The following is a 23,631-nucleotide window of genomic DNA, read 5'->3' as shown; positions in this document are numbered from 1 at the left end:
CTCCTTGCCTTGAATTATACACAGCTCAGTACATCAGACCCACCATGCTCAACCTTCAGATTTCTAACCTTGAATGTAGGCTTAACACAAATAAGAGAAAATCTGCAGGTACTGGAAATCTGAGGAACACACACAAAATGCTGGAGGAACTCAGCAGGCCAGGCAACATCTAGGAAAAGAGACAAGTTGACATTTTGTGCTGAAACCCTTCGGCAGGCTTAACAAATCGTTGTCACAACCACTGTACTATCTCTTCTGGCACTCTAGTTCCCACCCCCTGAATCCCCCCTCCATACAGAACCAGCAAATCTTCCCAGTAGAGTATTATGCCCCCTCCAGTTCAGGTACAAATTGACCCTTCTGTACAGCTAACACCCTCCCTGGAATAGAGCCCAATGATCCAAAAATCTGAAGCCCTCCGTCCTGCACCAACTCATCAGCCACACAGTAAACTGTATGATCTTCTTATTTCTGGTCTCACTAGTACATGGCATTGGTAGCAATCCTGAGATCACAACCCTGGAGGTTCTGTCCTTTAACTTGGCACCTAACTTCCTGAGCTCATTTTGCAGGACCTCGTAACCTATTTTACCCATGTCATTGGTACCAATCTGGATCACAACCTCTGGCTGCTCACCCTCCCTCTTAAGAAAGCTGTGATCTTTATCTGACATGCCCCTAACCCTGACAACTAGAAGGCAACAAACCATCTGGGAATCTTGTTCTTGTTCATAGAACCTCCCTAATCAATAAGTCCTCTATCACTTCTGTTTACCTCATGAGTGACTCTGTCCTCCTAGCACAAAAATGTTTCCTACTCCTTGTGCTCTTCTTAGTCACTCTTGCCCAATGGAAGCACTCTTCCTCCTTCCTCCATCATTGTGACAACCATTTGAAGTACGCTTTTAAGACAACGCAGACTGCTGGGCCATGTCCATCGTATGAAGGATGGTAGACTGCCAAAGGGCATCCTCTACGGAGAACTAGCAACAGGCAAGAGGAACGTTGGTAGACCCCAGCTTTGCTTCAAGGACCTCTGCAAGCATGGCATGAAAGCCTTAAAAATCAACACAGAGTGCTGGGAGGATACAGCAGATGACCGCAACAAATGGCGAGGTACTCTTCAGCAACACCTAGAGCAAGGCGAAAGAGTGATCCTGAGTCAGTTTGAGGAGCGGAGAGCTAAACAGAGAGCACGGCGGACAACAATTCCACAACACCCTACACATGCAGCCACTGTGGCAGAGCCTACGATTCCAGGATCGGCCTCAATAGCCGCAGCTGACGCTACTTGACAAACCAGAGACTACCAGAGGCGCAGTACCCATGGTCGACCACAACTGATGGAGGCCACACAATCCATATGGACATCACACTGATGCAGTAGGTAGTGCTTCTGCATGTTACCTACTGAGACCAGCTTTGATCCTTTGTGGAAATTGCATGCATCTGCTGTTATTTTGTGAGTTTTCCCCAGGGTACTCTAACTTCCTCACACATCCCAAAGAAGCAGTGGTTGGTAGGGCAATTGGCAACCATAAATCGCCCCTGGTGTAGTTGTTGTTGTGAGAATTTGGGAGAGAGTAAATGTGATCTCAGAGAGAATAGGTTACAAGGAAATAAGGAAAGTAGGAGAATGGGATTGATGGGATTGCTCTGAGAGCAAGCACAGACTTTATGAGCTGAATGGCCTCCTTCTCTATCATGATTGAATATATGGACTGATTCCCCCAGCCACAGCTTTGAAACTAAGTGCAGACGGCTGTAAATCATTGCGCTTATATCAAATCCATACCAAAATCTGAAAGTGAAACGCTGTGATGTTACACGACAAAATTCAGCCAACTCTAATGTTTTGGACCTTAAGGAAAAAGTGTCATCTTTATGTAACTTCTTTAAACATCATTAGATTGACACACAGTACTCTTTTTATAGGTCTAAAAAGTAGGAAAAAGTTTTAGACATTAATCTTTAACAATCTTTTCCAGATGTTAAAATAATTTTGTGTTTCTGTGGCCTAAAATAAGAGCAAAATTTCTTAGTGGCTCAAAGAAAGATACAGAAAATTGAAATGTCAGCCTTCATTCAAAGACATTGCAAGTGAATTTATAATTCTGCCCCCTGTGAACCTAAACGTTTAAAGACGTCTGAGAGAAGTGCAGTCGTGATTTTCTTACCTTTACAATGACAATACACTGGAGGGAAGTTAGGATAAGAAATCTGAGATGCAGCTGTGTCTAGACGCTGCAGAAGTTTGTTTAAGTAGGGAGACTGTGAGGCTGAAAATTAAGTTTGATTAAAAATTACTGTGGCTATGAAATTTTGACTTTTTCTTTCATGCGAAACCTTTAAGCAGTCTCCATCTACCCAGGGAATTGTGAAGATTTTGGTATTTGGCCTTTATCATCACTGTAATGAACACTTCTCAGGACTAATTATGTAATTTCCAGTCATTGTAACCTTTGTACGCCACTGAAATGAGAGCAAGCAGGAAAGGAGAATGATGTGCTCTTCAGATTATTAGTTGTATCACCCAAGGAACTGCATGTCACACAGGTCCTGTGAAGAGCTTAATCATAAGCTCAGTATGAAGGAGTCACACAGCTGCTCCAGAAGACTTCTAAGCTTGATCGTCATTCTAGATAACTCTCTCTGTGGTTTTGAAAGTCATGACTACACCCGAATGATAAGGGGCTTTGACAGGTACCTGTATAGTGTCACCCTGGTACCATTCTGATAATTGTCTGTCAGGTGACTGACGCTCTTTAGTGTAAAGTTGAGGAATTTGTTCAATTTGGCACCACAGCAGTGGAAGGGGTTGGCGTTAAAGCTGCAGAGAAGAGAGAAGATGAACATTATCACAAGGGAAGACATTCTTTAACAATGGTTAAAGTTGCTTTGGTGAAGTGGAAGGAGTACACTTTGAAGAGACATGATAGTACAACCCAAGAGCAAAATGGATGTTATGCTATCTCTCCTCCAAGGTTAATACATCTGACTCATGAAATGAATTATTGTGGACGAGGCCTATCAGTGGTGTCAACAGAGCTCTACAGGGAAGGGGTGTTTCTCGCAGGTTGGCAGCAGTTATTTAAAAAGAGAGCTTCGCAGGTGTTTGTCCATTGTATGGGGCCTATCAACAGAGCTCTATGAACTAAATAAAAGAACAGAAAAGATAAGCAGAGCGCCATTGTTGGGGCAGCCATTGTTGGGAGTAGGCCGGTGGCGGGAGTAGAAGCGACAGGCGTTGGCTCAGAAGAGGCCGTCAGCTCTGTGTAAACTGTTTGTTAAGGTTTCCTTTTTATCTTTTTTCTCCTATCTTACTGTACCATTTAAATGGCTGTGGTGTGTTCTTAGTGCCAGATGTTGGAGAACTAGGAGACCCAGAGTCTCCCGGGGAACTACATCTGCGTGAAGTGCATCCGGCTGTAGCTCTTTGAAGACCGTGTTAGGGATCCGGAGCAGCAGCTGGATGACTTTTGGCTTGTATGGGAGAGTGAGGAGATAATCGATCAGAGTTACAGGGAAGTAGTTACCCCAAAGTCGCAAGAGGTGAGTAGCTGGGGGACCATCAGGAGAAATGGAAATAGACAGTTAGAGCAGAGCACCCCTGTGGCCATTGCCCTCAAAAACAAGTACTGTATACCTCTTTGGATACTTGTGTGGGGCATGACCTCCCAGGAGAATGCCATGGCAGCCAGGTTGCAAGCATTGAGCATGGGACCATGGTGCAGAAGGGAAAGAGAGAGAGATAAAGGAGTGATAGTGATATAGGACTCAATAGTGAGGGGAACAGACAGGAGATTCTGTGGACGTGAACAGGTTGCCTTCCAGCTGCCAGGATCAGGGATGTCTCAGATCACATCCACAACATTTTGGAGAGGGAGGGGGAGCAGCCACACGTCTCGGTACATATTGGTACCAATGACATAGGAAGGAAAAGCAATGAGATGCTGAAAAAAGAATTTAGAGAGCTGGGTAGAAAGCTGAGAAGCAGGACCTCCCAGGTAGTAATTTCTGGATTGCTGCATGTGCCACACACCAGTGAGGGTAGAAACAGGATGATTTGGCAGATAAGTTTGTGGCTGAGAAGCTGGTGCAGAGAGCAGGGCTTCAGGCTCTTGGATCATTGGGATCTGTTCCGAGGGAGGTATGAGCTGTTCAAAAGTGATAATTTGCACCTGAAGCCGAGGGCGACCAATCTTCTCACCAGCAGGTTTCTTAGAGTTGTTGGGGAGGTTTTAAACTAATTTGGCAGAGGGGTGGGAACCGGAGTGAAGGGACTCAGGATAGGATGCATGGTTAAAAAAAAAAGATAATGTGCAGTCAGCCTGTCAGGAAGGGTAGGCAGATGACAGGACCTATTTGCAGCCAACAGGCTGAGTATCAAATCATTATGGATGTAGAATCAGAAAGGATAACAAATATGGTACTCAAAGTGCTATATCTCAATACGTAGAGTATAAGAAATAAGGTGGATGATCTTGTTGCACTATTACAGATTTCTAGGTATGATGTTGAGGCCATTATTGAATTGTGGCTGAAGGATGGTTGTAGTTGGGAGCTGAATTTCCAAGGTTACACATTATATCGGAGGGATAAGGAGGTAGGCAGAAGGGGTGGCATAGCTCTGCTGGTAAAGAATGGCATCAAATCAGTAGGAAGATGTGACGTAGGGTCGGAAAATGTTGAATCCTTGTGGGTTGAGTTAAGAAACTGCAAGGGTAAAAGGACCCTGATGACTGTTATATACAGGCCTCCCAACAGTAGCTGGGATGTGGACGACAGATTACAACAGAAAATAGAAAAGGCGAGTCAAAAGGGCAATGTTATGGTAGTCATGGGAGATTTTAACATGCAGGTCGATTGAGAAGATCAGATTGATAATGGATCTCAAGACAGTGAGTTTGTTGAGTGCCTAAGAGATGGCTTTTTAGCGCAGTTTGTCATTGAGCCTACTAGCAGATCAGCTGTACTGGATTGGGTGCTGTATAATAAACTGCAGGTGATTAGGGAGCTTAAGGTAAAAGAACCTTAGGAACCAGTGATCACAATATGATTAAGTTCAACTTGAAATTTGATAGGGAGAAAGTAAAGTCTGATGTAGCAGCATTTCAGTGGAGTACAGTAAGGGAAATCACAGTGGTATGAGAAAGGAGCTGGCCAAAGTAAATTGGTAGGAGCTGCTGGCAGAGATGTCAGCAGAGCAGCAGTGGCGTGCGTTTCTGGGGAAAATAAGGAAGATGCAGGACATGTGTATTCCAAAAATGAAGAAATACTCAAAATAGCACAACCTTGGCTGACAAGGGAAGGCAAAGCTATTGTAAAAGCAAAAGAAAGGGTATACAACAAAGCAAAAATTAGTGGGAAGATAGAGGATTGGAAAGTTTTTGAAAACCTACAGAGAGCAACTAAGAAAATTATTAGAATGGAAAAGGTGAAATACGAAAGCAGGCTAGCAAATAATATCAAAGTGGATAGTGGAAGTTTTTTCAAGTATATTAAAAATAAAGGAGAAATGAGAGTGGATACAGGACCACTATAAAATGAGGCAAGAGAAATAATAATGGGGGACAAGGAGATGGCTGATAAACTAAATGAGTATTTTACATCAGTCTTCACTGTGGAAGGTACTAGTAGTATGCCTGATGTTGCAGTGTGCAAAGGAAGAGAAGTGGGTGCAGTTACTATTACAAGAGAGAAGGTGGTCAAAAAGCTGAAAGACCTAAAAGTACGCAAGTCACCCGGACCAGATGAACTGCACCCTAGGGTTCTGAAAGAGGTAGCGTCTGAGATTGTGATGGCATTGGAAATGATCTTTCAAAAATCATTGGACTCTGGCATGGTGCCAGAGGACTGAAAAATTGCAAATGTCACTCCACTCTTTAAGAAAGGAGGAAGGCAGCAGAAAGGAAATTATAGACCAGTTAGCCCAACCTCAGTGGTTGGAAAGATGTTAGAGTTAATTCTTAAGGATGAGGTGCTGGAGTACTTGGTGACACAGGACAAGATAAGACAAAGTCAGCATGGTTTCCTTAAGGGAAAATCCTGCCTGACAAACCTGTTGGAATTCTTTGAGGAGATTACAAGTAGAATAGATAAAGGGGATGCAGTGGATGTTGTATATTTGGACTTTCAGAAGGCCTTTGACAAGGTGCCACGCATGAGGCTGCTTACCAATCTTAGAGCCCATGGTATTACAGGAAAGTTACTAACATAGTTAGAGCATTGGCTGATAGGGAGGAGGCAGTGAGTGGGAATGAAAGGATCCTTTTCTGGTTGGCTGCCAGTGACTAGTAGTGTTCTGCAGGGGTCAGTGTTGGGACCACTTCTTTTTATGTTATATAAAAATGATTTAGATGATGGAATAGATGGCTTTGTTGCCAAGTTTTCAGAAGATTGGTGGAGGGGCAGGTAGTGTTGAGGAAACAGTGATGCAGAAAGACTTTGACAGATTAGGAGAATGGGCAAGAAAGTGGCAAATGAAATACAACGTTGGAAAATGCATGGTCATGCACTGTGGTAGTAGAAGTAAATGTGCAGACTATTTTCTAAACAGGGAGAAAATCCAAACAATGTGAGATGCAAAGGGACTTGGGAGTCCTTGTACAGAACACCCTAAAGGTTAACTTGCAGGTCGGGTCGGTAGTGAGGAAGGCAAATGCCATGTTAGCATTCATTTCAAGAGGTCTAGAATATAAAAGCAAGGATATGATGCCAAGGCTTTATAAGGCACTGCTGAGGCCTCACCTTGAGTATTGTGAACAGTTTTGGGCCCCTCGTCTTAGAAAAGATGTGCTGGTGTTGGAGAGGGTCCAGAGGAGGTTCACAAGGATGATTCCAGGAATGAAAGGGTTATCATGTGAGGAACGTTTAATTGCTCTGCGTCTGTACTCACTGGAATTCAGAAGGATGGGGGTGGGGGGTGGAATCTCATTGAAACCTTTCGAATGTTGAAAGGCCTAGACAGAGTAGATATGGAAAGGATGTTTCCCATGGTGGGAGAGTCTAGGACAAGAGGACACAGCCTCAGGACAGAGGGGTGCCCTTTCAAAACAGAAATGTGGAGAAATTTCTTTAGCCAAAGGCGGTGAATTTGTGGTATTTGTTGCTACATGCAGCTGTGGAGGCCAGGTCGTTGGGTGTATTTAAGGCAGAGATTGATAGGTTTTTGACTGGACATGGCATCAAAGGTTACAGGGAAAAGGCTGGGAACTGGGGTTGAGGCGGAGAATGTAAAGGATTAGCCATGATTGAATGGTGGAGCAGATTCGAGGAGCCAAATGGCCTAATTCTGCTCCTATGTTTTATGGTCTTATAACTGGAAAACCATAATGTTCAGTTTGAGTCAAGAGCCATGCTTAAGAAGTAATGAAATACATGGTCAGTTCATCTGTATTTGATCTGACAAATGTTATCCAGGATACAAAAGGACTTCTGACAGGATTGTGGGATCTTTTTGGAATTCTAAACTTCTAGGTCTCCTCGGAAGTTCCTAAGGCAGCAGACTCCTAAACTCTTAGTGACGAAGTATGCTTTAGCACTTCAAACAATATCTTTATGAATCATATCAGGCTCTATATTTCCTTCTAATTCTACTTTAGAGTAGCAAATTTCTACTAATAACTTTCCAGTCTTTTGACTTTATTTTCTAATGATAACATGACATTACCAATATTCTATCAAAGCTGTTTCCTCCCCTCCTCTCATGGTATTGATGTCTTGCTTTCAAAATGCAAAGTGCTCTTTGATTTAAAAAAAAGTATGGAATTTTGAATAAATTTGCTAAAATTGGAAAGCTGTTTTGAGATGTATAGGACGTAGATACGATGATTCCTCCCATCTTCAGTTAATTTTATATCCAGGCTGGACTGCAAGTGGGGAAAGCAGTGCTTTAGTAGACAAGAATTCCTTCCGTTGTTTGAACGCTGATAGTTTTCAAGGGCAGGTCTGCTCATCTTGTCTGTTAAGGGAGTTTTTCTTTCTGTCCTTGCCACATTATTTAAATTGGCAGCTCTATAGCAAAAGTAGGGAACAATGTCAATTTGTTCTTTTTATCACTGAATTATTTCCAACAGTTTCATCTCTCTACCTTCATGGCCGTGAAAAAAAATCTCCATTCTCTGACAGCTTCTCCCTTGCGGCTGGTAGGCATGAAGCTTTGCTTCCTGGCCCTGGCTGGTTTCCTTAAGTGGAATATACATACAGATATTCTAAAAACCACTGAATTCTCTCTGCATGAAAATCTGAAGTGTTTCTCATTAAGTTTGAATTATCTATTACACCTACTCATGTCTGCAGTAGAATTTTCCTGTAGTTATTCTGGATTATTCTAATGTGCTTCATTGTCTCATCTGATCATTAAAATGGATTAAAGAAATCTAGATATTTTGTAGTCTGTTTAGATCTGAGCTTAGAGTAGTTTACATATAAGCCATGCATCCTCTCTTACTGGCATGAGATTCAAGTTACTTTCACTCGAGGGCCTTTATAACAAATCTCAGAGCTGAATCTCACCCAAGCACTGTGCAGAAGAGGTGGAGTTAACAGGAGGAAATGAGACTAGCAGCCAAATAAATGCTCTGGGAGCATATAAGGTGACCAGGATCAAGGGAGAAAATTCCTTAGCAAGATACAAGGTAAACAGTGGGAAGAGGAATGTCAAAATAAATTGATCCTGATTTTTACAGAATTTAAGTTTTAAAAATAAATTAGTCCCCACATTTGAGGGAGAAGCATAGTGAAATGTACAAAGGCTGCAGGAAGTTTGGCAACATTTATCAATAGCTCCCAGAAATGAAAGAGCACTACATCATCTCGTCAGAGTCATTCAAGTAATGATCATATGAAAGCATCAATAAACATTTTAGAAGAAAATTCTCTATTGCAACAAAATCTTATCTTTATTGCTCTGCAATGATTGATCACCTGATATTACCAAATGCTCCGAGTGTTACAATTTGATCTTGCAATGAGTAGCAAGAAGCTGTGAGGATTAGGGCAATGTTCAGTTGAACAATTGTGCCTCGTCCTCAGAGTGATATGTAATTCTGTATTTTATTTGATAATGTATAACGTTAGTCATGTTTTTTCTCTGGGCATTCATCATTGTAATGAAGCCTTGCCAGATCAAACTCTAGAACTGTGTCCCTTAACGAAAAGACCGCATACGTTAGCAACATATAAATGGTGATTATACAATTCATCATATCACTGGTTCTCAGCCAAGCTTTCTACAAGCTGCTTACAATCCAGAGACATTACCCATCTTTCCCAGTGTCAGATTACGCTCTCTAAAGCTTCCCGAGAAACTGATTCATCAAAAGATGCTTCTCTGTAGAATTATCAGAGATTGTGTAATTGTCACAATTTCATCAAAGCTTTATAACATGCAGTGAAATGTGTTGTTTGCATCAATGACCAACACTGTCAGAAGGTGCGCCGGGGAAGTTCTGCAAGCGTTGCCATGCCCACAACATACGAACCCTAACCCGGATGTCATTGCAATGTCGGAGGACACCAGAGCACCTGGAGGAAACCCATGCGGTGACGGGGAGAACATACAATCCCCTTACTGGCAGTGGTGGGAATTGAACCATGATCACTGTCTGTATAGCTATATGCTAACTGCCGCACTGCTGTATTTTACAGCCAGTCAGAAGTAATTAGAGACATCGGTGACTTAGCTCTGTCACCACCATAACAGCACTGTCTGATCAACATGTAAACAGGCCAACCTCACAAACTTCAGAGATATGACACCTTACTGCTTTTAACCACGTTGATGTTTTTATCAAAGAAATAGAGTCATCAAGAATTGTCATATGCACCAGAAAATTTGCATAACAGCAATGAAAAATGTACTTGCAGCAGCATCGAAGGCAAATAGCATATAGCATGAGCAACGTGAGAAACACATCCATTAAACATAAATACATTCTTTACAAGAAAGAATATAACTAAAAGCAACGGAGCCGAATTTAGTGCAAAAGTGATCAAAGTGGACATATTGTTACTAAACTCTAGTGATTAAGGTTATGCAATTTGGTTCAAGAATCCAGTAGTTGAAGGGAATAGCTGTTCCTGAACCTGGCGGTGTGGGACTGCAGGATTCTGTACCTCCTGCCGGATGATAGCATTAAGAAGATGGCATGGCCCGGATGGTAGGGATCTTTGGCAACGTCACCTTCTTGAACTGGTGCCTCAGAATCCGGTTTATTATCACCGGCATGTGAGGTAGTCTTCATGGGTTCAATGTACATTTAGGAATCGGATGGCAGAGGGGAAGAAGCTGTTTCTGAATCACTGAGTGTGTGCCTTTAGGCTTCTGTACCTCCTACCTGATGGTAACAGTGAGAAAAGGGCATGCCCTGGGTGCTGGAGGTCCTTAATAATGGACACTGCCTTTCTGAGACATTGCTCCTTGAAGATGTCCTGGGTACTTTGTATGCTAGTGCCCAAGATGGAGCTGACTAGATTTGCAATCTTCTGCAGCTTCTTTCAGTCTTGTGCAGTAGCCCCTCCATACCAGACAGTGATGCAGCCTGTCAGAATGCTCTCCACGGTACAACTATAGAAGTTTATGAGTGTATTTGTTGACATGCCAAATCTCTTCAAGCTCCTAATAAAGTATAGCCACTGTCTTGCTTTTTTATAACTACATTGATATTTTGGGACCAGGTTAGATCCTCAAAGATCTTGACACCCAGGAACTTGAAACTGCTCACTCCCTCCACGTCTAATCCCTCTATGAGGATTGGTACATGTTCCTTCGTCTTACTCTTCCTGAAGTCCACAATCAGCTCTTTCGTCTTACTGACATTGAGTGCCAAGCTGTTGCTGCAGCACCATTCCACTAGTTGCTTCCTACAGATACTCCCGATTACGATCCTGATACCTCATTTACAAATGAAAATTTCTTTCCTACACCTAAGGGACAGAAAAGAGTGATTTCTAACCGCTTTTCCAAGTAGTTGATTCTATTGTAATATAAACATTTAGCCATAGTTTGCACTTGGAAGGGGGGGGGGGGGGGTGGCGGCTTTGGCTTCAGTTGATATTAAAGGTTTATGCAACAAACACAAAATGCTGGAGGAACTCCACAAGCCAAGCAGCATCTATTGAAAATGGTACAATCGACATTTCAGGCCAAAATCCTTCAGCTGTTGGGTTGCTGAAAGGTCTCGGCCTGAAACGTCATCTGTTCTCTTTTCCGTAGATGCTGCCTGGCCTGCTGAGTTCCTCCAGCATTTTGTGTTTGTTGCTTGGATTTCCAGCATCTGCAGATTCCTCGTGTTTGTGATTAAAGATTTATGTTGGTTCAGATGATGATGGAACAGGACAACACAGGCTGGCCCACTGGGTTTTGCTAGGTTGATCCATTGGATCTAATTAGACCTGAAAAAACACAGGGCTGAAAGTTGAAACAAGGTTTCACAGCTAGAGCTGGATTAGTTAATGTGTTTGAATTTACATTATCCTGTACAAAGTCCCTATGCCATGAGAGTTTTGGGAAACAAAATACAATACAGACACTGGCATTAGTCCCGTTATATTTTGTACTCAGTTCAAGTACAAAATTCGTTTTGGCAAGACTTTTGTTATTTCCAGAACTTGGACTGTAGTCCAGGTGCTGTGCTGAGGTGACTAGTTAGTTCCTCGTGGGAAAGGTATGAGTCCAGCTTCTCACAGAAGCATATCTGTGAAGTTTAAAAATGCAAATGAGTCTCTTTAAATAACCAAACTGAGACTTGGACTGCTTTCGAGCAGACTTGTTTACAAGAAACTGGGCAATTTATTTCCATGACTAATAGTATCACAAGAAAAAATCAGCTGACTATGTGAGTAAATAGGAAACATGCCATTGTACATGAACTGGTGTCTAAATTATCGTTTTATGAGAAAAATAGTGGTCTTTTATGGGCCTGCAACATACTAAGAGGCTATGTTTTGTCCATTGACATTATAATTGTCAGTTCAGCTTGGTTTTGCTTGAACATAGAATAGTAATGCACAATACAGGCCCTTCAACCCCTGAAGTTGTGCTAACCTTTTAACCTACTTTGCAATCAATCAAACCGTTCCCTTTTTCTTTCATCCATGTACCTATCTAAGAATCTGTTAAATGTCTCTAATGCATCATTCTGTACCACCACCTTCAGCAGTGCATTCCAGGCAAATATAACTCTCTGAATAAAAAGAAAACGTACCTCTGACATCTCCACTAAACTTACCTCCCATCCCTTAAAAGGACTTACTCTGGATTTGCCATTGGCTTTTGGGGGAAAAGGTGTAGGCTGTCAACTCTATGACTCTTATAATCTTATACTCCACTGGAGTAAGGGAATGATGCTTGTCTTTAGTCAGATTTCCTGCAGAATTTGGATTATTATTAATTTTGGCACTGGAAGCTGATGTGAGTGGGAACTGATGATGTCCAGTGAGAGAAAACAGATTCCTGAAACCTGACAGCAGCTGCAGTGACTGTATCCTCGATCAATCAGTTTGTGGAAGGCTTGAGAAGATAATGTTAGTGTGAGTGAATTTAATGTAAAATCAGGCATAGAAAGGAAAATAAATGAGATAAAGAGTGAAATGAGAGAGAAAACTGAGACAAAGAAAAATAGTTTGTAAGTTTAAATGTTAATATGTATAATACTTGAAGGAATAAGAGTCTCCCTTTCCAAGCATCAGGCAGACTAACACATGCCATGTTATTAAAGGTAAGGTTGAACTTGAAATGACAAGACTTAACCTTTAGCTGTTGTGGATATGAATCAGCTTCACGAAACTCACTGCAGTTTAGTGGCCAGGGAGGCAAGGAGATGCTGTTATCAGGAAGCCAAGAGTAGAGTAGCTACTTTTGGACAAGCTGTATTTCTGCATTACCTGCCCGTCACCTGGTCACCTGAAGATGGTTATTTTAGTGGCAGAATTCGGCCATTGTACACCAGTTTACTTCATTGGTTTGAATTTGGTTTGAAATGAACAAATTTATTGTTGGAATGCAGTCAATAAAAAGATTCAAATAAATGATTTATATTTTTATGATTTGCGCACATTCAAAAATTTGTCATAAAAATGGTTCTTTTTATTCTATAGTAAACATGCTTACCTTTTACGAAAACAGTATGATTACATCCACATTTTAAATATCAGCGGATCTCCACAGCTTGTGAGTTTTTTTATATGGGATTTGTATTCATGAACTGTTTGTAGTTAACTGAGCAACAATTTTGTTTCATCTATGTTTCCTTTATTACAGGAGATGAAGCTGGCTGCTTATCTAATACAGCAACTGGGTATACCAGTGGGTGTCTGTCAAGCCGTGCTAAATCTGCTTCTTCCCAATGCCATCCAGGAAGAATTAGTTCTGTTTGTAAATAGGATCTATCCTGAGGGAAATGTTAGCAGTGGGATGAACAAGGATAAAATGGATGAGAAGAGAAAGAGGTAAGGCCTTTCTGAGGAGAAGTTGACCTCCCCGTCATAAGATGGATTTGGTGGGGGAGAAAAATGTTGATTTAACAGCAAAGTGCAATAATGTGAATTCCATAAACTGGAAAAAGTGCCTGAGAAAAGTGGATTGTTCATATTGACTTTCATATAATGTCAAGTGATCTAAAGGCAGTTTGTTTCTCCTTCTGTGCAGTCACCCTACTCAGTACCTGGGATTTGAAAGCAGCATTTCAACTTGCCCTTCATCTTGACATGATCATATTATTTCAGGAACTCAGTAATAGAAAATAAGATGCTGCTAAGTCTGAGCTATGCAGCTTGTCATCTTTGATCTAACCAGCTTGAGCTGTCAACCTAACAACCATTGAGCTTCTGAAGGCAGCCAAGTAAGTTCTGATGCATCCATCAGACTGCTGGTCCTAAGGGTTGTTATGCAAGAACCCAATCTGTAACTATTACAGTCAGTTCTAACTTTAATACTGTATCTAGGCAACTACTATTTAAGGTTTAGCTATTCATTTTACACATTTTGTTGTTTACAGGACAATGATCCCACCTGATTTTTTTTGTTTGTAACCAGTGAATAGGAAACTTCACTTAGAGTCAATGAATAAGTGTGATATTTTATGTTTGGCTTGTTGAAATGTTACTGAAATGGCTATATGTATCTGTTTAAAGTATATTGAACAAATTTACTATATATCTTTAGATGAACTACTTTGCTTATTTTTCCTATGCATTCCAATTCAAATCCATTTTTTCTCAAACATTCTTCATTGGTCAGCATGAAACTTGTTTCAGAAATTACTCTATATGGACTATTCACAGCTGTCCATCTGTTTTGTTCCCTACATCTGTAAGAACTCACAATCAGCAGTGATTAAAAGAAAGACCAAATGAAGGAAAGAAATAGGGTTAGAATAATCTGCTTGAAATGGAAACCAAAAACTCTTAAATGTAAATTTCAACTAACATGAAGGAAAGGACACATACTGGGAAGAATGGAGACACAAGAAGCTGCAGATGCTGCTGTAATCGGAGAACAAGTGAATTGCTGAAGAGAAGACAGCAGCCGGGTGGAAATGAAAGGAGAAAGCCAGCAGCATGCGTAGGATCCAGCATCTAATGAACTGGAGAGATGCCTAGGAAACAGTCTTCACCATCTCCAACTTAGTATATCATTATATTTCATAAATATCTTTAAATTGGAGACACTGGAGACAGCAAATGATGGAATCTGGAGCGACACACAATCTGCTGGAAAAATTCAGTAGCTCCCCCACAGATGCTGCTCAAGCTGTTAAATTCCTCCAGCAGATTATTTCTTGCTCTAATATCATTAAGTTCTCCTGTTCTGGCTCACTTTACTATCATGCCAGCTGGCTAAATGTAATTTTCCAAAATGTTTCCACAGATTTTATACTGCGTTATTCCCAAGACCCACATGTACCCGCAAGTTTTAACTTTTAATTTTTTTTCTGCAATAAGTTCTGCAAATTTATAACTTACACTTAAGAGTAAGAAATGATAGCAAAAATGGATGATTTAGGAATAATATTCCTATTTCTTGGGATTGGATCTGTCTAATTTAATTACTAATCCATCTACAGGAAACTTTGGGAGTCATTAGAGCTGAAGCTGAGGAGCAAGCTCATTGGTGAAAACCTGGGGAACGTGAATGTTCCGTGCAGCAGGACCGGAAGGTAATTACCTTTACTAGGTGATATCTACTTGTTTGACTTCTGTGTGGAGGTTTTTAAAAACAAAACCATGCAATAAGAAATAAAATATAAATTCCATTTAATTAGTTTCCAAAGTTAATTACTTACATTAAGGATATTTATTGGTCAGCTCAACTAGGTAATTGACTACAATAAGTATACTTAAAGACCACCACTTACTTTAGCTTTGTCATGTATACATTGTAAAGTTTTATTCACCTTGTGTTTATTGGCACTGTGAACGTTGAAGGAGAAGTTATAATTTGTTCCAACATTTGGATGTGAAAGGCAAGGCCAGAAAGATTTATTTCTTGTACTGATTTTAATTAAAATCTAGTGAAAACCTTCCTTGGGTGGTGGAAGTGTTTTAGAGAGGTTGGAAAGTGAAATATCCCTTGATCTTGCAGTCACAGAGGGTTGCAGGTTAATGCATTATGTACCTTCTACCTGAAAACCATTCAGGGTTGATCGGTGAAGTAACAAAGAGATGTAACAAGGAAGAAAAAGATGCAAAAGGCCGGAAAGTTTCATCAGAGTAAATCTGAACATTTTGCCTTGACACTGAAGGGACAAGCGATGAAGAGTGCTGAAACATATGAAATATTTTTCCCCATACCAAATGCACTGATTTATATTAAAACACTGTTATAAGTGATAACTTTGTAACAAGGAAAGTGAGTGTATAGCCCATTAAAAGTGTTACAGTTTAATCCTGCCACGTTTATATATGTCCTCAAGTATTGTCCCTTCTTTCTCATTTCTGCTGCTGCCATTCCATTCTTGAACAGAAAAAAAAGCTCCAAACTTCTTCAATCTCTCCAATATTCTTGAAAAAGTCATTGTCTCCCAGCAACGCTGCTTCATGCTGCCCTTTGTAAACTTGACACAAGCCTAACAGCAGTCCCCAAACAGCTCTATCAATATGAAAGTGGCCAAACAGGGTATCCCAAACATCCTTGCCTAACCAGCACTGAGTTCCTTTCATCCATCACCCCTCGGCTTAATGACCTGCATTAGCTCCCATTTAGGTCTGGTCATATTCTGCAATTTAAAATTCGGAGCCATGTTGTCATTTCCCTTCAATGGCTTAACCATCAGTATTTATCATTTTGTCTGAGATCTTCCAGATATTGTTCATCTCCTGTCTACCTTATTGATCATCTTTGAATTTAATCAATCCAATATTGGTAGCTTTGTCTTCAGTGACCAAAGCATTAAACTTTGGATTTCTCTAAACTTTTCAACCTCTCTCTTTTGTAAGATTTCAAATTAAAATCTACCTCTATATGATATCTTTGATTATTTGTCATAAAATCTCCAATGTGGCCCAGTGTTAAATTTTGCTTTGACTATACTCTTGTCATTTGTCTTGAGATGTATTGCAACTTCACAAGTACTTGTATAACCTCAATGGACTTGCACTGTTGTCCTGAAATAAATATGAAGCAAGAGCCTTTTGATATTATTTCCAGTGTTGTAATTAGTGCAGCCAAGTAAGACTGAGTAAATAACTGGAAGATATTCTGCATAATGATCCAATGATCCATGTTTGACCAGCTGCTGTGTGTTGCAGGAGTTTAAAAAATACACTTGTGTTATTTGTTAGATGGTATTGTTTATTTAAACATTATGGATTTGAAAAATTGACTCTTCCTGGAGTAAAATGCTATAGTGACTTTAGATGGTAAGACTTAGGAGCAGAATTAGGCCAATCAGCCCATCAAGTCTGATCTGCCATTAGATCATGGGTGATTAATTTTCACTCTTAACCCCATTTTCCTGCCTTCTCCCTGTAACCTTTGATGCCTTTACTAATTAAGAACTTACCAACCTCCACAATACATATACCTTATTCTTGCCGTCCACAGCTGTCCGTGTCGATGAATTATACCGATTCACCACCCACTGGCTAAAGAAATACATCCTCATCTCTATTCTAAAGGGACATCCTGCAGGTCTGAGCTGTGCCCTCTGGTCCAAGACTCTCCCACCGTTGTAAACATCATAGCCTTTCAGTATATGGCAGATTTCAGTGAAAGTGCATCTCATTCTACAGGTCCACAGCCAATCAATGTCCCTCATACATTAAGCCTTTCCTTCCTGGGATTATTCTCAGAAACCTCTAGACCCACTTCAATGACAGCACACCTTTTCTTGGATAAGGAGCCCAAAACTACTCACAATATTCCAAGTGTGGACCAACCAATGTGGTATAAAGCCTCAGCATCACATCCTTGATCTTGTATTCCACTCCTGTCAAAATAAATGCTAACATTGCATTTACCTTCCCTACCACTGACTCAACCTGCAAGTAAACCTTTAGGGAATCCTGCACGAGGACTCTCAAGTACCTTTGATTTCTAAATTTGCTTCTCATTTAGAAAATATTGTCTTCTTCCAAAGCGCATGACCGTATACTCCCCTACACTGTATTCCATTTGCCACTTGTGTGCCCATTCAGTTAATCTGTTCAAGGCCTTCTGGAAACTCGGAATCAGGTTTCATAACACTGGAATATGTCATGAAATCTGTTGTTTTACAGCAGCAGTACATTGAAAAACATAATAAAAAACTAAATTACAATAAAAATATTCGTATTGTATATGAATAAGAATATTCATATAGATATATGAATATATATAATTAGCACAATGATTATATGTATTTTAAAATATATATATATTATATATAATTAGTGTTAAAGGACAGCAACAGAAGTTAGCGAGGTAGTTTACATTAGTTCATAGTCCATTTTAAAATCTGATGACAGAAGGGAAGAAGCTGATCCCCGCTCCCTGCTTCCTCGACACTACCTGCCTCTTCACCTATCTTCTTTTCATCTGTAAACTTGGCCAAAAAGCCATCAATTCACTCATTCAGATCATAAACATATAATGTGAAAGTAGTGAACCCAGCGCTCACCTCTGTGGAATATCACTAGTCACTGTCCGCCAGTCAGACCTGGGTTGGTTTATTCCATAGCCTGGCATGTACAGGGCTTCCACATCTGCTCATATTTTCTGTGTCTAATGGTGTCATTCCCAAAGCTCTTTTTCTCGTGGAACATTATTCAGGAGTTAGCAGACATTGTCCAGGAAATGGCCATTTCTAGGCAGACTGAGTTAACTCCCTATTTGCACCCCCATTGTTCAGTCTTGCTCACCCACCAATCCTGCCAGAGAACCCACTTGATCCCCCAACATATCACCTGGGCCCTGAACCCAAACCCCACTCTGACAACTAATTTAAGACCCTGATTTCCACTCCTCCCACCAGCAACTTACACGGCAGTAAATTGCATCCAAGTGAACTACCACCATCATCTCCCCAGTTCCTGACTGGGCTTCTTTTTGCTCCTTCTGGATGTTGTCCATGTTACAAATCTGGTCCAACTAACTTCCAGTGTTAGTTGGACCAAGGTCACATAGTCAGTTTCCTTGACCCAAAGCTTGCATTTTACAATGTACAATTTCTGTTTGATTAATAGCTCTTATACAAGTCTTCTTTTATTTGCAGCATATCGAAGAAAAAGCGTCTGCAGCTCTTGAAACAGGTGTCTTTTTCTCAAAGCCATGGTTCTTCTGAAATCTGCCCTGATGATGATACTGAACCAATTAATGAAAGGGCAGGACAAATGTTAAAGCTGGCAGATACAGGAGAGAAAGTATTTGTGTTCCGGATCAGGAAAGAAGACACTTGTTCCTCAGACCTTCCATCAAGGAAGAAAAAACGTAACTTCTTAAATTTTAAAAGATCAGCTGTGGCAAATTTGGATGGACTTTAAATTACTTAATTCAAGATAATCATTACTTTGGAACCTATATTTAAACTAATGAACCATCTAACTTCTATGGTACTGAAGCAGTGTTTAAAGTAGTTTGACAGTGATGCAAGTATATTTGCATAATCTGGTTGTAATACAGACATGGGTATTTTCATCATTTCTTTGCACTTACCTCCCATCTTCCAAGCCATTAAACTCCTATGCTTGGCCATTTTGTATCGTTTCTTAACACTGTGAGGATGAATCCTAATGTCCCTTTTTAATAGGTTTACAAAATCAAATCCTAATTCGAATAAGTCGTTATTTTCAGACTAAGGGTGCTCATTGGTTTTATTTTATGACCATATTATGAACAATTGATATAAAGAAAAAATATCTTTACTCCTCTTTTTGTTTCTACTTTTGAGTGATAGAAAATGAGATTAGTGCCGAATACAAATGAATTGTCTACATAATTTCTACTAACCACATCGACATTTTGCTTATTCTTTTGCAAAACAACTAACTATTCAAATTTGACTTCTTCTTTGAGGGTCAAGAAACCCAAGAAAGCATAATGCACCAATGAGGTTGCATAAAACATTTTTATATCTTGTCTGATAAATTTAAATCTCAAATGTAAAATATATACAGTTTGTGAAAATTCAAAATATTTTTCAATGTTTTTATTGTTTTATGTGATTATTTTTCAATGTTCAATGAGTATCTCTTACCATGTCTGGTTTCCAAACTAACAATCTTATAAAAGTCAAAATCTTTAGATCTGCGTTTTGTATATAAAACTATGAGGAACACAGAAAGAATGAATGCACTCAGTATTTTACTCAGAGCTGAGGAATCAAGAAATAGAAGGAATAGATATAATGTAAGGGTGGGGGCGAAGATTTAATAGGAACCTGAAAGCCAAACTTTTTTTTATTCTAAGTGCAGTATGTACGATATATATAACAAACTGCCAGAAGACGTAGTTGATACAGAAACAATAACGACTTTTAAAAAAACAAGCAGCACACACAAAATGCTGGTGGAACGCAGCAGGCCAGGCAGCATCTATAGGAAGAAGCACTGTTGACGTTTCGGCTTGAGACCCTTCATCAGGAGGGGGGGATATAAATAAATCGGGGATGGGGTAAGAAGGGGAGGAGGGGCATTAATGGAAATTAGAGAAATTAATGTTCATCATTGATTTTGTGTGTGTTGCTTGAATTTCCAGCATCTGCAGATTTCCTCATGTTAACGACTTTTAAAAGACAGTTGGATGGGTACATTGACTGGAAAGGTTTAGAAGGTGATGGGCCTGACACATGTAAATAGAAATTGCTTGGATGGTACATTTTGATCAGCATGGACCATGTAGGCCTAAGGGCCTGTTTCTGTGACATATGACGCAATAACTCTTTCTCTTTTTTTTCCATTGAACAAGAGCCCGTTTGATGTGCACTGGTCTCCACTGCTGTACCAGAGCTCAATATTGTTTTCTTTGCTCCATAATTCATCAAAGATTTTCACACACACACTTCAACCAGGCTCTTCAACAATACTGAAATCAGTACAATCTATCAGTCTATAGAAGGAAGAAACTGTCCCAGCCTGAAACATTGACGGCTTATTTCTCTCCGCAGATGGTGCCTGACCTGCTGAGTTCCTCCAGTATTTTGTGTGTTACTCAAGATTTCCAGCATCTGCTGAATCTCTTGTGCATTTAGACAAATACTTGAATTACCAAGGCATAGAAGGCTTTGAACCAAGTACTAGTAAATCGACTGAGTGCAGATGGGTAGTTGGTGGTTGTCATGGGGAAAAGGGCTGTATTGACTTACAGAGAAATAAATGGATTTTAATGAAACTTTTCATTAATATTCACACATCCATGGAAAGATTAAGTTTGAATCCTGTCAGGTAATTAGAAGACATAATTTTTAACACTTAAATTGTTATGGGATTATAGCAATTCATGAGTCAAAAATTTGACACTTTACCTAATGTGTGCAGTTAATAGTCGAACAAGCAAAGGAACCCACTTTTCATTTGAAATGAATTTAAGGAATAATAAAGAACTGAGGCTATAATTCCATGAGCCTGCATTCCTGCTTTCAGGAACTAGTTGTTTACCGTGGTCATTTTCCATTATGATTGACACTAGAATTTAGTTCACACTCTTCTGCAGGACTGAACATATGCTGTATAAAACACTCGCTTTGACCACCAAAACATAGAGAAACTATCACAAACTCACAAAAGCCCCAGTGACTCAGTCTGTGAGGCCGACGTGAGAGGATTCTTCATGTTAATCCTAGGAAAGCATCTGTCGCAGATGGGGTAGCTGACTGAGCACTAAAGGCCTGTGCTAATTAACAGGCTGGAGTGTTCACTGAGATCTTTAACCTGTCGCTTCAGCAGTCTGAGGTACTCACCTGCTTCAAGCAGGCTTCAATTATACCGGTGCCAAAGAAGAAAGTGGTAACCTGCTTCAATGACTATCGTTCAGTAGTACTTATATCCACAGTGATGAAGTGTTCTGAGAGGTTAGTGGTGAAACATCAACTCCTGCCTGAGGAACAACTTGGATATGCTCCAATTTGCCTACCATTACAACAGCTCCATAGCAGAGACCAATTCATTGGCTCTTCATTCAACCCTGAAACATGTAGACTACAATGATACTCAGGCTGCTCTTTATCAACTACAGCTCAGCATTTAATAATATCATACCTTCAAAACAAATCAATAAGCTTCAAGGCTTTGGCCTCAATAACTTCTTCTGCAATTAGTTCCTCCATTTCCTCACCTACTGACCCTAGTCTGTTCAGATTGGCAAAAAGATCTCCCCCACAATCTCCTTAAGCACAGGTGCACCACAAAGCTGAGTGCTTAGCCCCTGCTCTCATTGTGTTACACTTTTGACTACATGGCTAAGCACAGTTCCAATGCTATATTTTAAGTTTGCTGACAACACCACTGTCATTGGCCAAATCAATGGTGATGACAAATCAGCATATAGGAGGGAGATTGAGAATCGGGCTGAGTGGTGCCACAACAACAATTCATACCTCAATGTCAGCAAGGCCCTGCAGCTAGTTATTGAATTCAGGAGGAATCCAGAGGTCCATGAGCCAGTCCTCATCAGGGGACCAGAGGTGGAGAGGGATCAGCAACTTTAAATTTCTCAGTGTTATCATTTCAGAGGACCTGTCCTGGGTCCAGCATGTAAATTCAATTATGAAGAAAGCATAGCAGCACCTCTACTTCCATAGAAGTTTGCAATGATTTGGCATGACATCTAAAATTTCAACAACCTTCTGTAGATGTATGGTGGAGTGTATATTAACCAGTGAACACCAATACTTTTGAACAGAAAACCCACCAAAAAGTAATGGATATGGCTAGTCCATCATGGGTAAAGACCTCCTCACCATTGAGAACTACACAGAACATTGTCACAGAAAAGCAGTATCCATCAACAGGGACCCCCACTACTCAGGACATGCTTTCTTCTCACTGCTACCATCAGGAAGAAGGTACAAGAGCCTCAGGACACACACCACCAGGTTCCGGAACAGTTATTACCCCTCAATCATCATGCTGAACCAGAGGTGATAATTTCACACAACTTCACTTGCCCATCATTGAACTGTTCCCACAACCTATGGATTCAATTTCAAAGACCCTTCATCTCCTGTTCTTGATATTTATTGTTTATTTATTATTATTATTATTATTATTATTATTATTATTATTATTTATTTTTCTTTCTTTTCATATTTACACAGTATGTTGTCATTTGCACACTGGTTATCTGCCCTTTTGAGTGCTGTCTCTCATTGACTATATTATGGTTATTATGGTTCTTGGACTTATTGAGTATGTTAGCAAGAAAACTACCCTCATACGGTGAGATCCCATATATATATGGTGATGTATATGTGACGGGTTTCTTCTTTATATTACTGCATATGTTAATCAAAATGGCTTCTTTGTTATGTTAAAAGTAAGAATGCTTCTTTGTTGTGGTAACTGGTGAGAGAGTGCTTTCGCTCACAGCTTGTTTGGGCTATAATTACTGATAATGAGAATTGTATTCATTTGTTAACCTATTGGGATAGATGTTATTCTTTCTTGTGGGTCTGTAAGCTGGTGTTGCGCAAGCTTTTCAGGAGTTGGAGGGGAGATCGCGAGGAAGGCGGACGGTGCTGGATGCGCTCTGGTCGACCACCGAGTTTGGTCCCAGGTGTCGGGTCAAGGAGGTTGGAGAAGATCGAATAGTGGACCGAAGATTTCGATAGTTGAGCTCCAACGGTTGTGCACGAATTGACTGAACTCTGATAAGTTTTGACTCCTTTCTTTTCTTTCATATATATTGTATCGCTATTAATTACCTAGTTCTAGTAAGATTTATAAAGTGTAATTTGTAAAATGTACATTGTGTGCTGGCTGATGATTGATGTTTGAGGCCGTATCAGGTGGCATTGCACAGCAACCAACGCAACAGTGAAACCAGGTTGGGTGGGGGACAGGGTTTCCCCTAGAGGCATATGAGCCAATATAGCTGAGCGTTACATTGTGGGGGCTGAGTCCAGGATTGAATTTTCGGTAAGCTGTGTAAAGCGCCACGTTAAGTAGTGCGGAGATGGATCGAGATAAGATTGTAAACTGGTGTGAGTTAGAGGA

General features: G+C 40.3%; 1 protein-coding gene across 3 annotated transcripts in view; it reads left to right on the top strand.

The window, feature by feature from the left end:
• The window catches only part of LOC140726363 (limbin-like), a 212,798-nt gene extending 191,766 nt beyond the window's left edge, over positions 1-21,032 (top strand). For all 3 annotated transcript variants that reach the window (XM_073042642.1, XM_073042641.1, XM_073042643.1), the window contains 3 exons: positions 13,265-13,452; positions 15,069-15,161; positions 18,696-21,032. In XM_073042642.1, coding sequence (XP_072898743.1) covers positions 13,265-13,452; positions 15,069-15,161; positions 18,696-18,963 — 549 coding nt within the window. In that variant the 3' untranslated portion in view covers positions 18,964-21,032. The remainder of the gene's footprint in view (positions 1-13,264; positions 13,453-15,068; positions 15,162-18,695) is intronic.
• Positions 21,033-23,631: the final 2,599 nt, after the last annotated feature.

Source organism: Hemitrygon akajei, chromosome 4 (genome assembly GCF_048418815.1).
Source record: "Hemitrygon akajei chromosome 4, sHemAka1.3, whole genome shotgun sequence".
Lineage (NCBI taxonomy): Eukaryota > Metazoa > Chordata > Chondrichthyes > Myliobatiformes > Dasyatidae > Hemitrygon > Hemitrygon akajei.
This window is presented reverse-complemented; position numbering and strand designations above follow the sequence as displayed.